Here is an 18,854-nt window from a genome sequence, read left to right on the forward strand (position 1 = left end):
TTGTGTTCAATTTATAAAATGTGCCACTCTGTGGATGAGTCGAACTTTATTACTTTATAAACAATATATATATGATTTTTATTTGATATTTTGGGTTTTACGAAAGTCTGATTTTAAAAACTCACTTAGGGCCCCACAATCTCAGAGCCGGCCCTGTGGAGATCTACCTTTTTTTCTTCTCCCTTGTTCATTCTCCTGATCTTCCAGCTAGGATGCCAGCTGATTACCTCACACACTCGTTTTTCTTTTCATTTAATTTGGTTCCGTTTTTTGGTGAAATTTTATAAATATTATGCCCAGGGAAATCTAAAATAACATTTATCTGGAACCACAAGCATCTCTTTTTGAGGTAAGAATAAAGAAAAAAGAAAAATAGGACTTTCATCATCATTTCCCACTGATATTTTGGAATCTAGGAAGCAATTTATTAATTATACATTTTCTGCGGATACTTGGCTAAAACGGTCGACACCGATCATCCTTTAAACATGGCTAAATTAAAGAGCATTAAGATTGTATTGTTCTAAAATAAATAAGGGATTCATTGTCTATTTGTTCTTAGTAGATGCAGATCAAATAAAGATGTGATTAGTCACCCTACTTCGCAAATCAGCGTGCAAGATAATAGGGTGGGGTAAGTTAAAAGAAAAATAAAAAACAAGATACATATATTACTACAATTCGTGCAAACTGTTGGATCAACTTTTTACGCCTACCTTTTCCCCTATGACTTAGGAGTGATTATGAATATAATCTTTGTTAATATAAACAAATTTGTTAAAAAATACGGGGCCATGTTTAGTAGAGTGAATAGTAGATTAATTGTGGTGGAAACTTTTCTGGAAAGTGACTTCTTCTCCTAATGGTTTTCTTCATTGGTAAGGCAATGTGACTTTTTAGATATGGGACTGAGGTGGTATCTTCTGACTTGGAAATGTATTGGCGGGTCATATCTTTTTGCTTTTGATCTTAGCTTTGAAGAATGTTTGGGTTGGGGAAGTATATTTGACGGATTAACTCAAGGCTGCTAACAGAATAAAATGAAAGCCATAGAAAATTAGAAGGTGAGAAGCACCTGAGGAATAATATGCTTTTAGAGGGTAGAAGAGCCGATAGTGATATGAAAGATGGAGGCATAAAGATAGTGCGATATGTTTCTTTTTCTTCTTCATTGCATAATAATCAACACTGTGACCTTGTCAAACTTCTCAAGCAAACCATATAAGAGTCTTTCGTGTAGTTGTACGTGCACTTCAGGCTCTCAGCATATGTGAGGGCACGTTGTTGATGAGTTACCAGATAACCAGATATAACAGGTCTCAATAAAGTTAGGAAATCTAAAATCAAATACTAAAAACATGTCTCACTAACGCAAAATCAGATATTAAGTGAAGAAGCTTATCCGAGTAAGTACTCAACATCGCTTCTCGCCCCCACCCCTTTCTCGTACGGCTGTCAAGAAGTTGAAGTCTTGATCTATTGCTCTTCAATCAATCAAATTATTGTAGTATAATAATAATATAATATCACAAAAAGTGCATATATGGATTGTTTTCACTGTCTCTTAAATTTATGGCCACAACATATTACATATAGGCTCAAAACTCTCTGTCGCCTGAACGTAACTGTCATTGTCGAAGATGCCAAAGAATGTAAACCAGTGATGACCAACACCCAGCATTGACAGGCAGCCAGCAATGCTACCATTAGTCCCGCTACAATCCAGTTGCCATATACGAGGTTATGAACTGAACTAGTATGGAAGTTCTGGTATCCATCGACTTAAGCTAGACTCCCCAAAATGATAATATATGCATTGTCCTCTACATCATGGAAAGCTGTTCAAGGATGATGAGCTAGGTCATATATTTGCACACTGGCGTGGTTGACATACTTCTACACGTCCATGCCAAACCACCTCGAGGAGTCGAGGTAAGTACTGGTTTGTACTTCAGAGTTCAGAGATATGTGGATGAGGGTTTTTTCTGTTTTGAAGGACCTAACCAGCTTTAGAGTATTTGCCTCCCACTAGCTGCAAAGGGAACCAGATTGTCTACACCAGGAGTCCGGGAAAAAAGAAGAGGCATACATATATAACAACGAAATTTACATGGCCAAAATGATAATATATGCATTGTCCTCTACATCATGGAAAGCTGTTCAAGGATGATGAGCTAGGTCATATATTTGCACACTGGCGTGGTTGACATACTTCTACACGTCCATGCCAAACCACCTCGAGGAGTCGAGGTAAGTACTGGTTTGTACTTCAGAGTTCAGAGATATGTGGATGAGGGTTTTTTCTGTTTTGAAGGACCTAACCAGCTTTAGAGTATTTGCCTCCCACTAGCTGCAAAGGGAACCAGATTGTCTACACCAGGAGTCCGGGAAAAAAGAAGAGGCACACATATATAACAACTAAATTTACATGGCCAAAATGAGGCGCCTATGGAACCTTACACATATTAAATCAAAGTTTTACTTTCTCACTGTTTTTTAACTTAAAAATTTTCTGTACATATAAATTCAAGCTGATTATCCGTATATTGTATCATCCAAATCTCATATAAATATTTTTTTTCTCTTTTTCAAACATACAACAGATCATAAGACAGATTATCGGAAAAAAAAAAAAAGATCATAAGACTAAACTTTCGTCTATTCAGTTGGTTTTTAAACAGCTGAACAACATAATCGCCCAATGATCCGAGATCTGGAATTGATTTTTCAAGATTCCAGTTGGTAAAGAGAGTGTGGGGAGACACCCAATGAACAAATGTGATCCAAGACACCAGTGATCATCGGGAAATATCTCATGAGTGAATTCACAGCAACACTTCATGATGCTGGAATCTCCCCTTCTTCTAATTCCTCGTCATCCATTGACCCTTCATCAACAAACCCACCAAAGTCAAGAAATTCATCAGGATTAGCTTCATCAATAAGACCTGAGAAGGCATCTCTCAGGTCTTGCTCAAAAACAAAATCATTACCTTCCGCAGTTCCTAATTCCTGCGAATTTGTTGATCCGTAATAAATATTGTCGTTTGCCAGCTGTAACTCCTCCATTGAGGGTTTCTTAAAATTGGTATAATGCGAACTGACAGCAAGTTCAGGGTTAATATACTTCATAAGATCCATTATATATGGATCTGAGATGTCATCTTCTGCTTCCTCCTCTCTGAATAGAATTCCCTTTGGACTTGGGAGATCATCACTGATAAGTTCTTTAAGCTCAGATTTATGAGGAAATGGTTCAATGTCTTCAGCGATGTCAAACTCATACGAAGCTGAGGGCAGAAAAACATGAATGACAGGATACTCCACAATAACTATGTTGGCCAATTGTTCACTTATGGGAGCCTTAATATCCAATTCGCGGAAAGGTGAGTTAGAGCCCTAAAAGAACAAGAGAACATTAGGCTACATACTGCGTCAAAGTCGAAATCACATAAAAATTTAGCCTTTCTCAATAATGAGTTGGCCTTAACTAACGTCTTGGCTAATTGACGTCACTTAACATAGTTTCCAACCAAGCATTCAGCTATACAAAGTACTTACATGAATCTTTTCCATTTTTTTTTTTGCGGTACTTGTAATATCAAATGTCTAGTGGACCTGCAGAAAGTACATCTACATAACTATGTTATGCAAACTGAGGGATTCGTTGAAAAAGTCAACCACTTACATGATTTTGATCATCTAAATAAAAGGCCCCAATCCTACAATATAGAGAAGTATATGGTAGGAAGCTGATCGGTCTATATTGCAGATCTAGCATTTGTGTAAAGCCAGTACCTACAAATATGCCACTTAAGCTGGTCTGAAGTTCATAGTACAAAAAGTGACTGGCAACAAAAAATATACTAATGAAAAGCACTAGAGCAAAAACCTTGCTTAAAATTGTCAATCCTATCACCCTTTAAACCAAAGAAACAGTAACCAAACCTCATGGATGAGTTGACCTTGGGACAAAAACATATTCTAGGTGAATATTGCTAGATCATTTCTAACTTTCTTAGGAGCTTTTAAATGACTAGATTCCTTGAGTTAACAGCACAACCATCAAACTACAAAACAAATACCTTCGCATTTTTGCGGATGAAGAACTTGAGAGAATCTAACTGCTCCTCAGAAAATGGCTTAAGTTGATTCTTCCATGGACCAGGCTCAAGATGCTTCTCTATTACTGAGCAGAGGCTCAAGTTTTCCTCCACTCTGCAACCAAATGAAACACAGGGATTACTAATTAACCTGCCGTTTGGCAATACTTAGCTATTAGCAGAGATGTAAGGTCACACTACTCATTAGTCTTGCTCATTAAGGACTGCTCAAAGCTCACCCATTATCTATTAGAACCACATCTGTAGAATGAAATTGCCACTCAATAGTCCACAAAATTGATTTCTTCCTATAAAAAAGAAAAACACAAGAAAATCTCAAAGTCAGTGACATAAGACATTAGCGTCTGTAAGTGGAGAGAAGGTGACACTTCTCAGAACCTAAGTTCTTAAATCAGATTCACCAGGACCAGAGAATAAATGGAACAGCGTGCAGATTTATTTCACTCTTTTCATTGGTAAAAAGGTAAACACATTTTCTACCGCTAAAATTAAATATTGTTAATAAACAAATAAAGAAAGGAAGTAGGTCGAGACAACCTACATACAACAGGGGAAAAGAATCACTGAAACAATCCACTGGAGAAGGAGACAATAGACCTAGTTCCCAGTAAATAATAAAATAAACTCCCACCAAAACACCGAATGATTAAAGGAATACCATCAAGCAATGACCACATCTTTGACCGAAAGAAGAAAGACCCTTGATCAAGATAAACCAGCAAGTCAAAATTGCATCACAACACCATCCCTAGTTCCTCCCAATTTAAATTGATCAATGGAATAGGAACAAGACTCCAGAAACAGTTATACTTTCAAGACAACCCTTTTGAAATCCAAGATGTTATTAACCTCTTCCACTGAAACCAACTTCATCCAAGACCTCTTCCACTGAAACCAACTTCATCCAAGACCTATTCCACTGAAACCAACTTCATCCAAGACAAAGTTGACAAGGAAAGCAAGGAGCATAAGACCCGTCACAAAGGAACAATGGTTAACAATACGATTCCGAGGCTCACCGTTACACAAAAAGGACAAGAAATCATGATGATCTTCTTTCTTTCTTCTTTCTTTCATTAAGATTTTACTTGTTAATGGTCTGAACACGCTCTAGTGTCACCAGCAAAAGTAAAAGGCAATTTTAGAAATGCTTGCTCCCAAAACCACTGACCAGAAAAGTTAGGAATGAGAGCAGGATAACGAGGATGAGGAATCCAAGAGCAAAGAAGGTTTTACAATGAGTGTTATAAGAATTCAAGATTATGGACCAGATATGTCTAAATTCTACAAAAAAAAACCGAAAACAAAACAACAGCAACAGCAACAGCAACAACATCCTACTGCTCTGAAAGGGCAGTTAACACTTATAATAGAACTTTAGAAACCACAATTCCTAGAAAGAATAAAAGTCACATCCTCCACAAAGATAGAGAGAAAGACAGGTTTGATTATTATAATCAAGTAGAACAGGTACGATGGACATTACAGAACCACTCAAGTCAAATAGTTGGCTACGTCAGTTCATCGATTAGCAGATAGTTCAGATACCAAATACATGTGCCTGTATAGAGAGACAACCAAAGATGAACTGATGGAAATCTGATGGAAAAAACCTCTTCCCCTCTCTGACTCTAGTGGATGGATTTTCAACTTTCCGTCAACCAATCCTAATCAATCTTTTATTATTCCCTACAAACATAGAAGTAAAGGAAAGGATGGAACTTATAATTTGGTTCTCAAGCAGGAAAGCTGGTTACATGACCACTGAATAAGACAGTATCATCAAACTTATACATACTCCACAACAATGCTTAGACAAAACAGCTACTCTAAGTAGCTTAAGTACTAATTTTACTGTTTTTGGTGGTTTATCGAAGAAATTTACATAACATTAGTGCTGATTTTTTCCTTAATTTTTTTTCTATGATGAGAAATAAATTAATGCTCTCCTAGCAGAATAAACGGACATTTTGTAATAACAGTTTCTGCAATTAATCTCTTAACAGATTCAAGTTCTTTCTTCATGTTATAGGAGCAAACCATTACAGATTCGTCTAATAGATATCTAGAAATAAAAGTAAAAATGTTGTGTTAAGTTGTATCCTATTACCTACTTTACCTCATAAACATTAAATCATGTAGTACACAGTCTGTGATGTATTTTTGCTCTGTAAAAGTTAAATTGTATTATATCAAAGGAACCTGTAGGTCAAGATAACCTACCATTACAAAGGACATATAAAAACAACCCAAAAAGTAAACCAACCACCCGACTCAAAACTCTCTATACATAATATCTTCCCATTTGGCTACAAATTGTTCAAAACGAATGTTTCTTAGGTTCACAAAAACTTTACTCCAATAACAAAAGAGCCCTTTGATGTCTAGTACGACTTTCTGGATCACCATAGATTTGCCCTAAAAAATGCGTCTATTATATTCCAACCAAATACCCCACATAATTGCAAAAGGTAACAACATGTTCCAAATTCTCTGCCCTCTGGATGAAAAGGGCCATGTGTACCACTGAGGAAAGAGATCCACCACCCGACTAGGACTGACCCAAACCATACCAGACTCCCAATGAAAGCAAGACCAAACCGTCCAAGAAAAAGGACAATGCAAATATCATACTGTTTTATGCAAATATGTACTAAAACCAGGACTCCGTGTGTACCATACTGTTTTAGCTTCGCTAAATATCATCCAGTGTGATGCATCATAAGAAGCTAATAGCTATTTCACACGATAAAAGTAGCACTCATCTGACCATGGAAATCCTTGAAAATATCAATATCTTATGGGTTGAATGTGGTTATATGAGGCATGGTTGTCCATATACCGCCCTCACCTCAGGCTTGGCTAAATTTCTTAGCTGCAACTTAGGTTCTTGGATTGCAAAGAAAAAAATGATAATGTCGTAGAACTCACATGGATTACTTATCTAGTTCTACATCTTCTCTCCTTTTTACCACAATATCTGCATCTACAAGTCACATATTCCCTTCACTCATGCTTGGAATCATAGCTAGACTACCATCACATATGACAAAATGTAGCCTTGGGTGATACAATTTTACAAGTAGATAACAAAATGCTGGTCTTTTCGTATGAAAACTGACCTCCTAAACTCCAGATTCTTCCAAGAAAGACCGCGCAACTGGTATTCCCCCACATCCAACTTGAGGGGGTTGTTTAAGCCAAAATATTTCAAACCACATTTCAGTCATGTGTGCAAGTAACATGATGTCGTGTCTTCATGTGCCAACTCATGTAGATCCACAGCAAACCACTTGATAAAGAGTTAAAGTATGGCTTCTCTCTGACCTATTACGTTACTCCCATACTCCCACCAGAGAAGAACTTCTTGTACGACTGACATAACAAAATTGTAACTGCAATTGTTTACAACTCGTATTTTAGCCGTCCTTTCTTTAACTAAAACATCTACGAATGGAATACTTCAAATTGAAAAGGAAAAGAATCTTTATTTGATCATATAACTTAGCGTACCCTGTGTTTCTTACATCTATTCAGCAAATCTTTCATTTAGTCGATTTCTAACATCAAAGGGATTGAATGAGTATATTGCCTGACCCAGCCAGTCAACCTCTCACAAAATAGAACAAACCTAGTCTAATAGTTGGAGTACTAGATAAAATCCTACCAGATCTGCAGGGAATTTCCTCTTTGATTTACGAAATCATGGAGTAAGTTATTCACTCCTTCCAATCCCATCTTTTCACAATGTTTTAATTCGTTGATACAGCTCAAATACCAAAAAAAAGAACACAGCAAAAGGAACATATTGTTCAGACCGCACTTCCAGTTAAGCGATTGTGTTTCAAGTTTTCAGCGCTAAAAAAAGGGGAAAACATGACACTCTATCATCACTTTTTGCCTACTATGTATAACCTCCCAATAATAATACTAAAAAAGATTCAAAGCACAGAAAAAATAAAAAAAGTAATATCAAATATAGATGAAACCTGTAATTGAAACGGGTTTGGTTCTTCTCTCTCTTTGACATTCCGCTAGGGAGAAAAATGATATGTGTCTTTTGACGAGCAGCAGCATCCTTAAGGCTCCGAAGCTTATAAGGTAGCTTGAAATGAGCATGCTGAAATCTCCCAAATAACTCATCTCTCGTTTTACGAGCAGAATCAGCTATCCGTTTGGTTTCCTCAAGCAAATTGTAATCTACCCAGACACATTATAACTCAGGGAAAAAAAAATACAAAAACGGTACAAATAATTTAAAGAAAGAAAAACATTGGAAATACCAGAAATGAGTCGATTGTCATCGAATTGAGAGAGTGGAACGAACTCAGTCCGAGACCTCTTCCCTGTACAGGAAGTGTGCTGTTTATGTGATTTGACGCAAATAAGACTACAAGACCGGACTGAACACCCCGGGCATCTGTATTTAAATTGATTCAATCCACATTCTTCACATAGAAGAGATTGTTTCACATTATGGTCTGTAGAATCGGTTTCCGCAACTTCCATTGTTGAGATTTTAAATGTTTTAAGCGCAACAAATGGTATTGCAACACTGGAAAACAAACAACAAAAATACATTCAGCAATCCATGTTTTCAATTTTTACACTCAAGTACTAAACATATTTAAGTGGGCTTGAATGAAATTTAAATAAAATTCCAAAACAATATACAATACTATGCCCCAAAGCTCAAAAGCCTTCTAAGAACTTATGACTGTCAGAAAAGAGGAAAAAACTTACATGTGAGAGAACGAGATTGCTACTCATCAAAGATTGAAACTTTATACAAAGCTTGTAAAGAGGCTTGCTGCTCAGGGAAGAAGAAAAGAGACTGGGCTGGATCTTATTTGGGCCGAATTGGGCTTTGTTTGTTTGGGTTTACGAATTTGTATAGAAAACGTTTTAGTTTTCCAATAGAACTAGAAATGTAGATTTCGTCTATATAAGTCGACTTTGTTCCAAGTATAATTCTTATAACAATTACATTATTAGTAGTGATTTTCTCTAAAAAATAATGGCGTTTTTATACCATAAGGTGGTCTCTTCGGTTGTTCTAGTGCTTTTAATATTATTCAGTTCTTCTTGTTTCTTCTGCCCCAACATGCAATTTGTCCCTTCCAGTCTATATACCAGTTTGGTGACTCCATTGCTGATACTGGTAACCTTATTAGAGAAGGTGCTGTTGGTGCTCGATCATATGCTGCACGTCCTCCATATGGCGAAACTTTTTTCCGTAGGCCTACTGGCCGTTGTTCTAATGGTTTGCTAATGATCGACTACATTGCTATGGCCCTTCAGTTGCCGCTTCTGAATCCTTATTTGGACCGTAATGCTGTGGTAGACCATGGTGTGAATTTTGCAGTGGCTGGAAGTACAGCAGCGGATAGTCTGTTCTTCCGAGAGAGGAGTTTGACTGTGCCTTTGAGCAATACTCCGCTCAGTACACAACTTACCTGGTTTAGGGACCATCTGAATCAAGTTTGTCGCACTCCTACTGCATGTGCAGAGAGGCTTGAGCGAGCTCTTGTGTTTGTTGGTGAGATAGGTGGAAACGACTATAATTACGGATTCTTCCAGGGAAAACCTATTGAAGAGATCAGAAGTTATGTGCCCTATGTCGTAGGAGCAATAACCAATGCCGTTAGAGAAGTAATTCAAGCCGGTGCTGTTAGGATAGTTGTGCCTGGGAACTTCCCTGTGGGTTGCTTCCCCATATACCTGACTTCATTCCCTAATAACAACCCTAGAGCGTATGATAACATGGGGTGCCTTAGCGATCTAAACCAATTTGCGAGGTTTCACAATAGCTATCTTCAAGGGGCTCTTGAAGGTCTAAGACGTGAGTACCCTAATGTTGTTATTTTGTATGGTGACTATTATACAGCTCTTCAGTCGGTTCTCAGGCGCGCTCCTTCACTTGGATTTGATAGAGCCTCTCTATTGAGAGCTTGTTGTGGAGCGGGAGGCGCTTACAACTACAACGCAAACCAGATGTGCGGAAGCCCAGGTGCTACAGTCTGCCCTAACCCAGCTCGTCGCATCTCCTGGGATGGTATTCATCTAACACAGGAGGCCTACAGGCACATGTCACAGTGGCTAATGAATGATCTCCTTCCCAGAATGCAATGTGTTTGGTGAAAGGGATGTTGATTTAGTAATTAACTTTTGTACTTTTGGTTTTCATCGATTTGATCATGTAATGAGTTATATGCGAAGTTTTCAATTGATAACTTCAGTTTAATTGTTTGTATTTTAGTCCTAATGATTCAGATGGTATATATGCAATTCTTCATATTGCTTTCTAGCAAAACTTTTAATGGATGAAATACATATTTGTCTATCGAATTGAGGCCTCATTCTAACTTGTGTAGTTCTTCAGGTACATGTACCCTCATAAAAAACTGGTGACATTGCATCATTCACTAATAGTTTACATTGACATATACGTCAGGTGCATACATCTCAAAGTATAGAGCGTATCTTAATGGTAATAAGTGCAACCTCACCTAAGAGTTTGTTCCAAGTTTGATGTAGAAACACAGTGGAGTTATCAGCTTGAATCTTAAGGCAGCACTTCGAAGATGTGCTCAACTTATAGATCGAATTTGAGAATTTATGTTATCACCAAAACTTAGGTAACAGGAATCCGCACTGCTGAATACACTGGTACTGTTGATGGCCATGGTTTGAGCAAAACCTTGTTGACAAAGTTGTGGGGAAGTTGACTTGAGAAGGTTCTTTCTAATTTCTAAAGCCAATGCATGGTGCAACAAAAAGAATGGCTAGAGTCTGTGAATTATCTTTCTCAAGTTCTCACCAAAAAAAAAAAAAAAAAAGTTTTCTTGCACTGTGGTCCTGCAAAGTGGGTTTTGTGAACGAGTGTATTTTGGAGTGAGACTTCGTTATACATCAGCGTTGAATAAAAATCTTGACGATACAAATCTCTTTAGGACACAAATCTCTTTCTCACCCTGAGTGTGAAGCACTTGAAATTTTCCAGAGCTGACAGTAGCTGACAGACAATAAACCTTTTTTTTTTCGCTATCCTACAAACAATAAACATAAGAATTATGAAGTCCTACAAATTTAGATGTTGCTGGAATGAAGAATCGTGTTTTGTAGGTGGAAAGCTTAGTGTAAAACTGCAAATGAGGTCCTCTCAGTAACAGACGACGGGAAAAGTCCATTTATCAGAACACACAGGAAGTCCTCGTTTAGTTATTTCAATGATTTTGGATCAACTTACACCACCAAACTTCCAACAACTTGAAACAAAGAGAACAATTTACTTAGTTCATCAGAAGAAAAAAAGAGAAAAAAAAAGGCAATTTAGTGCAAAGCATGCGGAAAGGTCCAGTTGCATTGACTAAGCCGTATAACCAACTCTTCATTCCTTTACAACACGAGTGCAATGGTTAATGGTTAAACATACACACACACATCCGGCAATATTGAGCTTATCCAAATAAATTGTATGAAGCAGTAACAGCACGAAATTTTATTATTAAGGTTGATATTGAAACAATGGAGCAGTTGAAGTTACAGAAATCAGAACTAGTAGATATCAATACAGACCATCTCATGCACTTCTTCAACTTCAGATCCATGCACTACTTCTGTGAGTACATTTTATCATTTGATAACCGCAAGCAAAAGCTAATCATGATTTCTGCTGGACCTTGAGATACAGTCGAAGAAACTAGGAAAACAACATGGTTCAGAATCAGCATAAAGAGGACAGAAAGTAAACCCTGTCTATGCTTCCACAGTAAACAGACAATTGATTTGTGATACCAAATATGCAATGAGAAATGGAAATCCCTCCAAACGCAGTTATTGAAGGATACCTCAAATCTCAAGCCTTTGGTTTCAATGGAAGACCTGTCTCTACTTTCTTGATTTCAAAAATGAGCATCCTCCACATCTTGAGAACAAACATTTCCGCTTCATCATCCATAATGACTTGAAGTTGCTCCAACATCTCTGATGCACGAACATGCTCCTTGGTCTTTGACACAATGTACTCCACCAGAGTGACTTCTTCCTCATCAAGAAACTCTGTGATCTTCTTTGAAATCCAGGGTCTCATTCTCTCATGCAGCTCATGCTGAAAAGTTCACAAAGCAGCGATGAAACAGATGAACTATATAGATATAGAGAAATGCTAGCGAGCTACTCCTCTAGTGGGGTAGCACCGTGATACCCCACAAGAAAACACATTTCTTTTACTTTGTGCTTGTTTGACCGGTTAATAAAAAAGAATTGCCTTTTCTCTCTCTGCCCTCTCTCCTCTTGAGCCTTTCCCATTTAGGACGGTGTTTATCATCTCTCAAAAAGTTCTCTTTGAAGATTCAATGGCTGTTTTAAAATACTATGAACCCAAAAATTTCTTAGAAGTTATTGTTTTTCATTACCACATATTAACTTTGTTACGAGTTTCAATCCAAAGAATTGAGCCTCCTCCTATCTCCCCACCCAATCTCACATCAACAGGAATTTGAGATGGATTTTTTCATTGTTTTCACTGTGATTTCTTTGATTTTGAGTTGGGTTTTCTTCTGAATGGAGTATAGCTTTAAGCTAAATTTAGTTGGAGCTCCTTAATTTTTCTTCCAGTATATATTATTGTTAGAGCCCATAGCTTATGTAAATCCTTTTTCCCTAGTAAGTTCAATGAAATCAGTTTCAAATTAGGCCTACTTCTTTGAGTAAGTTGTGGAACAAGAAGAAAGGAGCCGGTTTCTTCTGTTGCCTGAAGTAAATAATGGAGAAGACAGCATAATCCTCATATTGCATGTGATCTTATTGACTTTTTTGTGTTTTTGTTATGGAAAGTGGGAGAACCGGTTGAGATAGTCAGTAGGTGAATAAGTTTGTATTCTTTGGAGGTATCACGGGGTAGCATGCTAGCATTTCTATATAGATATATATAACTGACACAATGAAAACACTAACAGAAGAAAAGAGCAGCTCAAAACCCCTGACTAGAATGCTAGAATAATAATGTTTGCATGCAAAGTGGGTAAAGTCCATCATCGAGAGCATTAAAAAGAGGGAAAGACAAGCCCAAACTTGTGTTTGTGTGTGTGTGTGTGTGTGTTTTAACAGTTTGCAGCCGAAACTGTATTTAATAAAAAAACATCATATGAAAATAAGTAAATAACATCATATGAATGTTCCTCGTACCTTGTCGTACACCGCCCAGTTTATCTCATATGAGAACAGCTCCTCCTTTGTCTTAGGAATCATGTCAATCAACTGCTTTGCATCCAAAAGTTTTTTGTTCTCTTGTGTCTTGACACGTTCACGCTCCCTGTCACGGTCAGTTGTCTTCTCCTTGTAGTCATCCCTCGGACGATGTCTGGCCTCATCATTGCGATCCCGCTCACGCTGGCTCGACCTGTCACTAGCTCGTCTACTTCTGTCCCTTTCAGCTTCATTTCGTTCTTCTTTTGGGTTAACATTTGAAATGCGCTTGGCAAACTCTGCTGCCGCAGCCAAATTAGGTGGTGGTGTCCTGGAACTGGGAGTTTGGACAGCTTGCAGTTCCTCCGTTGAGTAATCAATAGGAACCAAGGGCCTCATTTTCTTGTCTTTATCCCCATCATCTTCATCTTCTTCATGGAACACAGAAGGTACAGCCGTTCGTTTACCTGAACCCACCAGACCGAATCCCAGTTTCTTAGTAGGAGCATTACTACTCTGCCTGGTATCTGGTAAAGGAACTGGCAAGACAGTTGAATCATCCCCAATGCCGTTTTTCATTATCACATCATCTGTGAAAAGTAAAGTTGAGATTATAAAACAGATAAGAAAAACAAAAGAGCAAGGAACGTAGAGCAAATAAAATAATTAAGGTACTGTAACTAACCTGAATGATTCGTAATTCCAGAGACGCTCTCATAAGACTGTTCAGCAACAGCACTGGATCTAAAATCAGCAGTAGCTTCTTCTAGCAATGCCGATTTTTCATCTCCGTTACTCAATTGCCTAGTTAGATGTTTGGCCTCTTCTTTTTGCAGCTCCAGCTCCTCAAGCTCCCTCTTCTTAGCCTCGGCAATTTCTGCCTCTTCTCTCAATCTGTCAGCGACGTCCTCCTCTTTTTCCCTCTGCCTTTTTTTCCTCTTATCTTCAAGCACACTACTCCTACGCCTCCTTTTTCTGTCGTCATCATCACTCTCATCCTCCTGGTCCATTATCTCCCTCTTCCTTTCCCGCCCTCTTTCTTTCTCCTCCTCCCTTTCATTCTGCCGCTTCTGTGCCCTATCTCTCTCTCTGGACTCCCACAACTTGAGGCGATCCTTGTACAAACGGTCAGCCTCTCGGTTCTTCATATCTCGTTCCCTCTCCCTCCTGATACGCTCTCTTTCTCTTTCCCTCTCATATCTTTCCAATTCCCGTTCCTTCTCCCGTTTCTCGTCCCGCTCTCTGTCTCGCTCTCTACTTCTCCTATCATTCTTCCTATTCCTGTCAGGCGAGCTTGCTTCAGGCCGATCTTGCTCAATGGAAGGTCTGTCTTCACTTGTCATCTCATCATCATTTTTATCATCTCCTGCATGGACAACAAAATATTGATGAAAATAATAGAAATAGTAATAGCTATATCAATCTGAATGTGTTAATCACAGTTGAAATAAATTGTATACAGAAAAAGCAAAAAAAACTCCTTATTTTTTAGAATTGAGACAAACCGCTTCTCATTATATCGACATCTGAGTCTCCATCTCTCGATTTAGTCGGCACTTCAGAGTTTGACTTAACAGAACCCTCAGGAGGAGGAAGTGTTGGAGGAGGGGGTAAAGGTTTCGTTTTTGGCCTCTCTTCCAACATACTTCTAAGCTTCTCCAAAGCTTCTCGGTCAGCTTCTCGGTCTTCGTCAGTTACAACACCAAAGTTCTCACTATTATCTGCAGTTTCCTTATTTTCTGGGACATTCTCCTTTGTATCTTCTACCGGGGGCTTCAGAGGTTCATTCTTCTCAACCCCTGGCGCACTCTCTTCGTCTTTCTTGGAGCCCTCAGCTTCAGTTTCTTTAAGCTTCTCTCTTTCAGTTTTCTTTTCAACATATCGCTCAAGGTACTCTCTTGTTGCTGGAGTAACATTTAACTGTGGAGAGTACAAAATTAAATCCGCAGACTAGAAAATAAATTTAATTATACTCAATAATAAAATTTATATAGTTCATCAGCTAAGCTTTTATCTGCATATAAGCAAACTAGACAACATGGTAATTCCACTGTCCTGGTACTTATATTTTCAGCGGCAATATTGTGCTTTATATACTCAGTGTCAATAGAAAATGTCAATCACGTGTATTTATATGATGACAGCTAGAAACGATAAGACTTTGATAATGAAAATAACTATGACTGTTATGAGAAAAGGGTAAATTCTAAGATATGTAGATCTTATTTTTCAAACATCATGCACGAGGACACTTAAGCAAAACAGAGTAGGTAAAAGACAAAACATTCATTATTCTCAAGTTTATAGAAGGCTCAAATCTCTTTGTAGTGTTTGATATAGCACTATCAATATTAATCACATGTCACTATGTTTTGGTGGTACATATCCTATTAAAATACTAAAGAAAAAGGAGAACCATCTCCTAATGCTCCAAGAATTTTTAGATTTGTGTGTAAGGTGGGGTTTTCTTTTGGATCACAGTAAGAAAGGAAGGGGTTTCTTGGAAGATCAATCTATCAGTGACATGAGAAAGTTAAGTAGGTCACCCCCCACCCCCCACCCCCACCTTTGTTTTGATTGGCAAAAATCAGGATTTATATTAATTAATAATAAATAAATAAAATACACAAAGATGAGATATCCTACAGATACAAGAAACACTAAAAAACATGAAGGATGGATCCATAGGGGACACGCCTCCAAACCCTACTATACCCAAAAAAGAAAGAATAACTGAAAAGATAACATATCCCCTATGGTGTAGCATTTGGCATAATGGTACGGGAATAAACAATGCTCGCAGTACTGGAAGCTAAATTCTACCTTTAGGGCTCAGAAGGGTAATAAAGTTGTCTTCGGAGGATGTTTGGGTCACAATGAATATTGTTTCTGTGCACGTGATGTGTGTGTGAAAGCGAGTAAGTGTGTGTACATGGGGTTATAAAGTTTACTTTGTACTGGAGCAATCCTATGACAAAATATAGCAGGTTGAAGCTTTGTCCGTGTATTTTTAATCTACTCCCCAATGTGTATAGCATAAAATAATACAGCACAATGTAACATAGAAAGTAAAACCAATAAATAGTCCAACCTACCACCAACTCTTGCCCATCAACGTTAAATTTACTTCGCATGCGTAATGCACGAAGAAGACCTTCGGCGGACTCAAACTCACAAAACCCAAAGCCTCTTGGAGCTCCATTGCTTGGATCTTGGGCACGTTTCCAACTCTTTACAGGTCCACAAAGCTACACAAGAAATAGAGACAATAATATTTAACGGCAGAAATCTTCATTACATCCGGAGACATAAAATAAAATAAAAAAGTAAACACCTACCCTGAGAAGAGTGAGTATAAAGTCATTTTCTACAGTTGAAGCTATCTTGCCAACATAGACCGTAGTTTGTGGTTTCTCTGTTGGAGGAACAATAGGAACGACAGGCCTGACAACAGGAGGGACTCCACGAATCCCTGGAATAGGAGGGCGGACCAGTGGCTGAAGCATACCAATTGCTCCAGGCATACGAGGTGGATAGGCAGGGCGAACCATGGGTGTATAAGTAGTAGGATAGCGCGGTATTCCTGCACCAATTCAAATAAAACCTAGCAAACTTGTCAGAAAAAGGCTAATAAAACCAAGTAATAGAGTATCGAAACAGTTCTGAAAGCAGAATATTTTTACCCATAAAGTAAAGTACTTAAAGTAAATAACTTGATGGTGTTACCACAATATAACCATATCAGCAAAGGCATGGAAACTAGCACCAGATGGACAGACAACCTGAAGCGACATGGAGAAAATAGCATCTAAAATTGGAAAACGTCGATATGTAAATCAACTTACCTTGTATCTTGTTAAACAAGTCTTTGCAAGGTAACCACTAACCAGGCACTGAATTGTGAAATGGAGCAACAAAAGGCTTGCAACGTCTCACTCACATAATTTAATGGTACAACACTACATTTTACGATGTTGCATTATCTTTATAAACCTTGCGGTGTTCTAAAAGACAACCTTAGCATTTTTACAGGATAACAACAAGGAACTGAAAAGGTATGGCAAAGACAGGGAAGACTTGCCGAAAAAAATAAGTAGTAATACCTTGGGATATAAGCGCAATGAGCAATCGTTAGTTCGCTTACATAGGTTCTTCTGTTGTGCAAGTTCGAGAACAGATGAAAGCCAAAAAGTAAAGTACCCATTCATCTACCAATCCATGGAATAACAACTAAAACTTTAAAACCTTTGAATGGGAGAGTTAAAAATAAAGGTGGGTGGACTTGTTAAATTTACGGAGATATGTCTTTCTTATGCAAAATTTAATAAAACTAGGAGAAAATATATGCATACCAACTAGCTGTTGAAAAGCACATCTTTTAAGAACTGCGCCTGCGCATCTTTTTCACCGTGATCAATCAAGACAACTGTAGGAGAAAACATCCTGTCATGGATACCACATGCATCCCTTAGAGGACTTTCCACACTCCCTCTCCGTAGCCTCTCTAATTCAACTTCCATCCCACCAACCAAAATAAAACACCCATGACCCTATTTAAACTTAATTTCACATATATGACAGTGTCTAACAATCATATAACACAACATAAACAATAGAATAGAATAGAATTATTATTAAAGTATAACGAGGCGAAGCGAAACGAAACGAAAAAACCCACCAGGAGGAGGAATTGGGGAATAGCCATTGGGCATTTGTCCAGCATATTGCATTGTCATCATGATATTAGGATTAGGATTGTTCTGATAATAAGTAACACCTCCGGGTGGCCTTAAAGAAACAGTAACAGAACCAGCAACGCCAGGTGGCTGAACTTGAACATGAAAATTAGGGTTTTGAGGATTAATAGGAGTGAATTGAGGAGGATGTGGGAAAGAAGGAGTATTTATGGGACGAAAAGAAGGTGGTGGAGTGAAGGAAGGGAATTGAGGATTATTATTATTATTAGGGAAAGGGATTGATGGGGAATTAGGATCTGCTGGTGCGGGTGATTCGGTGGACTCGGGTTTTGGTGTTAGGGTTAGGGAGGGTGATGGTGACACCGCCATTAATTAATTAATGGTTTTCAGAATTGGAGAAGAAACGAGGAGGTTTTCTGTACGTGTGTTTTTGTCACTCGGAAACTGGGCTGGATGCCTGGATGGGAGCCCAAAATCAATTGTAAATAAATATTAAACCAATCAATTATGATAAAAACTGAGAACATTGATTTTGCATAATTCTTTTAATCTTGCCCTCCTATTGTCGTCTCATATCTCTATCATTAGAAACATGATGACATAAGTTAATAATTCTTATCGTATATATCGGTCGATATATATCGTTATATCAGAAATTCTGATATATATTGGGAAAAAAGGGTTCAATATTCGGTGGATATATCGATGTCGGTGTACCCAAAAAATGATATATATCAGCGATATATTGGATATATCGGCGATATTTTGGGCCTTGGATATAACTACTTAATCTCTTTACTAATGGTGCGGTGCTTACTCAATGTATAGAACAATATCTTCACAG

The 18,854-nt window shown here is 38.0% G+C and overlaps 3 protein-coding genes across 8 annotated transcripts; 1 reads left to right on the forward strand and 2 right to left on the reverse strand.

Moving 5' to 3' along the window:
- Positions 1-2,474: 2,474 nt before the first annotated feature.
- Positions 2,475-8,995, reverse strand: LOC147515457 (HIT-type Zinc finger family protein). Of its 2 annotated transcripts, XM_086587673.1 has the most exons (7): positions 8,868-8,995; positions 8,408-8,679; positions 8,114-8,324; positions 4,343-4,411; positions 4,086-4,218; positions 2,994-3,399; positions 2,475-2,888 (listed from the first exon to the last, which is right to left on the reverse strand). In XM_086587673.1, exons 2-7 carry the CDS (start codon positions 8,631-8,633, stop codon positions 2,839-2,841), a joined length of 1,095 nt encoding a protein of 364 aa, XP_086443799.1. In that variant the 5' UTR covers positions 8,634-8,679; positions 8,868-8,995; the 3' UTR covers positions 2,475-2,838. The 2 variants fall into 2 exon arrangements, with proteins under 2 accessions (XP_086443799.1, XP_086443791.1); XM_086587665.1 differs by having other exon boundaries at positions 2,475-3,399.
- A 146-nt stretch (positions 8,996-9,141) lies between these two features.
- LOC147515458 (SGNH hydrolase-type esterase superfamily protein) lies at positions 9,142-10,369 on the forward strand. The gene is made up of 2 exons (XM_086592923.1): positions 9,142-9,162; positions 9,204-10,369. The coding sequence occupies exons 1-2, from the start codon at positions 9,142-9,144 to the stop codon at positions 10,263-10,265; spliced, it is 1,083 nt and encodes a 360-aa protein (XP_086449049.1). The 3' UTR covers positions 10,266-10,369.
- A 1,228-nt stretch (positions 10,370-11,597) lies between these two features.
- Positions 11,598-18,497, reverse strand: LOC147515459 (splicing factor PWI domain-containing protein / RNA recognition motif (RRM)-containing protein). 5 transcript variants are annotated; one of them, XM_086587634.1, is made up of 8 exons: positions 17,992-18,476; positions 16,652-16,896; positions 16,409-16,561; positions 14,819-15,233; positions 13,999-14,679; positions 13,314-13,903; positions 11,975-12,234; positions 11,598-11,826 (listed from the first exon to the last, which is right to left on the reverse strand). In XM_086587634.1, exons 1-7 carry the CDS (start codon positions 18,377-18,379, stop codon positions 11,983-11,985), a joined length of 2,724 nt encoding a protein of 907 aa, XP_086443760.1. In that variant the 5' UTR covers positions 18,380-18,476; the 3' UTR covers positions 11,598-11,826; positions 11,975-11,982. The 5 variants fall into 5 exon arrangements, with proteins under 5 accessions (XP_086443760.1, XP_086443783.1, XP_086443768.1 ...); XM_086587657.1 differs by adding an exon at positions 17,666-17,756 and having other exon boundaries at positions 11,598-12,234; positions 17,992-18,368; XM_086587642.1 differs by having other exon boundaries at positions 11,598-12,234; positions 16,652-17,826; positions 17,992-18,497.
- Between the last annotated feature and the right edge of the window lie 357 nt (positions 18,498-18,854).

Source organism: Coptis chinensis, chromosome 2 (assembly GCF_015680905.1).
Source record: "Coptis chinensis isolate HL-2020 chromosome 2, ASM1568090v1, whole genome shotgun sequence".
Classification (NCBI taxonomy): domain Eukaryota; kingdom Viridiplantae; phylum Streptophyta; class Magnoliopsida; order Ranunculales; family Ranunculaceae; genus Coptis; species Coptis chinensis.

Excerpts from the sequence above, each read along its gene's own strand:
- LOC147515457 (XM_086587665.1), bottom strand. The coding sequence starts at position 8,633 with ATGGAAGTTGCGGAAACCGATTCTACAGACCATAATGTGAAACAATCT. Across the intron at positions 8,325-8,407 it reads TGACAATCGACTCATTTCTG|ATTACAATTTGCTTGAGGAA; the intron begins GTATTTCCAATG and ends GTGTCTGGGTAG. Across the intron at positions 4,412-8,113 it reads CAAACCCGTTTCAATTACAG|GAAGAAATCAATTTTGTGGA; the intron begins GTTTCATCTATA and ends TCTTTTTTATAG.
- LOC147515458 (XM_086592923.1), top strand. The coding sequence starts at position 9,142 with ATGGCGTTTTTATACCATAAG. Across the intron at positions 9,163-9,203 it reads TGGCGTTTTTATACCATAAG|TTCTTCTTGTTTCTTCTGCC; the intron begins GTGGTCTCTTCG and ends AATATTATTCAG.
- LOC147515459 (XM_086587634.1), bottom strand. The coding sequence starts at position 18,379 with ATGGCGGTGTCACCATCACCCTCCCTAACCCTAACACCAAAACCCGAG. Across the intron at positions 15,234-16,408 it reads TTGATGGGCAAGAGTTGGTG|TTAAATGTTACTCCAGCAAC; the intron begins GTAGGTTGGACT and ends TACTCTCCACAG. Across the intron at positions 12,235-13,313 it reads ACTGGGCGGTGTACGACAAG|CATGAGCTGCATGAGAGAAT; the intron begins GTACGAGGAACA and ends TGAACTTTTCAG.